Below are 2,443 nucleotides of genomic sequence, written 5' to 3' on the forward strand. Positions count from 1 at the left end.
CACCCCCCCGTGCGGGGGCGCCCAGCAGCCGCTGTTCCTGCGCATGAAGGCGTGGCCCCGCACGGCGTGCTGCATCTCCACGAAGGCCAGGTCCCCCACGGTCACCTGGCAGGGCCCCAGCGCCTGGAAGCCGCACTTCTGGTAGAAGGGCACGAGGAAGGGCTGGCACATGAGCAGGGCGCGGCGGGCGCAGGGCAGGCAGGGCAGGTGCTGCAGGTAGCGCCACATCAGGATGGAGCCCTTGCCCTGCTGGCGCACGGTGCGGTGCACGGCCAGCACGTGGATGTTATTCCCCACCCCAAAGAACCAGGGTCTGGCACAGACATCTTTTATGAAAAATCATTTCCTTGGGATTTTTTCTCCTGAGAGGCTGAGAGGCCTCAGGAACTAAATGTAAACAATGGTTATCTGCTGCTGTGGAATGCAACAGGTGCATCTGGGATTGGTCTCATGTGGTTGTTTCTAATTAATGGCCAATCACAGTCAGCTGGCTCGAACTCTCTGTCCAAAACACAAGCCTTTGTTATCATTCCTTCTTTTTCTACTCTTAGCCAGCCTTCTGATGAAATCCTTTCTTCTATTCTTTTAGTATAGTTTTAATATAATATATATAATAAAATAATAAATCAAGCCTTCTGAAACATGGAGCCAGATCCTCGTCTCTTCCCTCATCCTCAGACCCCTGTGAACACGGTCACAAGGCTCCTCACTCTCCCTATGCCTGTACACTCCCCACATTGTCCTCTAAGGGTTTTTAATTTTAAAATGAATGTTGGTTAGCATATTTTTTAACAGCATGGTTGAAATCAGTTCTGTTGGAGCTGTTGCTGGGTTCAGAGGCCTGTGAGCCAGAATAAAGCTCTGGATCGAAATCCTCCATCAGAACTGACTCATTTCCTTCACCTTCACCTTAAAGCTTCTCCACCAGAGGTAAACCTGAGCTCTTGCATACCTGGACTTGTCCCAAGCGCCCAGCTGCAGCATCCAGATAGCCAAAAGTGTCTGTGGGGTGAAATCACCACAGTTTGCCGCCTTTGGTCAAGCAGCAAGGGCCAGACAAGCCCAGGCATGTCCCATCTGGCTATATTGGTAATTATTCCAATACCCAAAGAACCAGAGTCCTCATCCTCCCCATGCCTGTTCACCTCCCCGCATCATCCTCAAAGGGTTTTTAATTTTAAACTGAATGTTGAGGGGAATTGCGTGGCGTATTTTTTAACAGCATGGTTGAAATTAATTAATGAGAAAGTTCATTTCAACTAGAGCAGCCCTGTAACAGTTGTGGGAGGGGATTTTGGGAGCAGCCTCAGGGCCCCAGAGAGCTTCTCCTGGTCCCCAGGCTCTGGCAGGGCTGGTGCCCTGAGGGGCCACTCGAAGCCCTCCCTGGGAGGAGACAGGGTTTGGAGAGTCTCAAGCAGAAAGAGAAGCCAAACACTTGGATCCATGGAACCTCCTAATCCTGCCTGAGAGCAGAGTCACCCCTGCCTTTATCCCACCCTTCACTGAATGACCCGAGGCTGGATTTGCCCCTTCTCCCCTGAGGCTGCGGTGCCCCAAGGGGCCCTGGATTGCTCCCCTCACACCAGCTGGTGCCCTCCTTGGTGGTGCACGAGGTAGGAAGGACTGGGACATACCTGGCTGAGCCTCTCCTGGTCCCAGAGGGAGCCGATGATGAATGCCACGAGCCGCCCTTCCTCAAACCAGCCGAGGGACAGCTCCGGGCACAGGTTCAGGAAGTGTCGGATCTCATCCAGGTGCAGGGGACAGTCGCCAGAAACCGATATAAAGGCTGGAGGGGGCAGCGGTGAGCACAGTGAGAGACACAAAGCACACCCGACCCAGAAACACTCCCAGCAGGGGAGGGAAAGTGGGATATGATGGGGAGAGATGGCAGATGTCCTGCTGCCTGCTGGGTCTAAAGGAGTTCTGAGGGACACAGGTGGTTCCAGGGAGCAGTTCTGCTTCTCCAGAGGCAGTTCCCCATGGCCCAGTGACCAGCTCCTGCCTCTGCAGGTGCTGAATTGAGCCCTCCCTCTCAGCACCTCCCTGGCTGCCCCTGCGCTTGGAGAGGATGGAGAAATGGGCTGGGTGAGTCTGGGTGAGGGAAGCTACGGTGAAGGAAACGGGGAAAGGCTGCCAGGGTGGCGCCTCAAAGTGCCCCTGTGCAGGAGGAGGCGGAGCGTGGTGTCCTTCCTCCCGCTTCCCCTTCTCCTACCTTGTCTTTCACAGGGCTGTTTTGGGGTCCTACTCAGCATCACCTCCCAGGGTGAGCTGGGGCCGTGGCTCTCCAGCTCATTAACCACAGACCCTCCACCTCATTAGGCAGCCCGCGGTGGCCAGGACCACTGCATCCCTCCCACGAGGGCACCCCCAGGGGAATTCACCACCACAAGGAGCACAAGAGCTGAGTGCAGGGGACCCAGCTGACCCCAGCAGACAGAAT

General features: G+C 55.3%; 1 protein-coding gene across 1 annotated transcript in view; it reads right to left on the reverse strand.

Annotated features, from left to right (window-relative positions):
* Positions 1-2,443, reverse strand: part of AANAT (aralkylamine N-acetyltransferase) — a 46,220-nt gene that overhangs the window by 169 nt on the left and 43,608 nt on the right. Inside the window, exons 2-3 of the mRNA XM_031059909.1 lie at positions 1,582-1,847; positions 4-313 (exon numbers count right to left, since the gene is read on the reverse strand). Coding sequence (XP_030915769.1) covers positions 4-313; positions 1,582-1,847 — 576 coding nt within the window. The remainder of the gene's footprint in view (positions 1-3; positions 314-1,581; positions 1,848-2,443) is intronic.

This window comes from Geospiza fortis, unplaced genomic scaffold (genome assembly GCF_000277835.1).
Source record: "Geospiza fortis unplaced genomic scaffold, GeoFor_1.0 scaffold244, whole genome shotgun sequence".
Lineage (NCBI taxonomy): Eukaryota > Metazoa > Chordata > Aves > Passeriformes > Thraupidae > Geospiza > Geospiza fortis.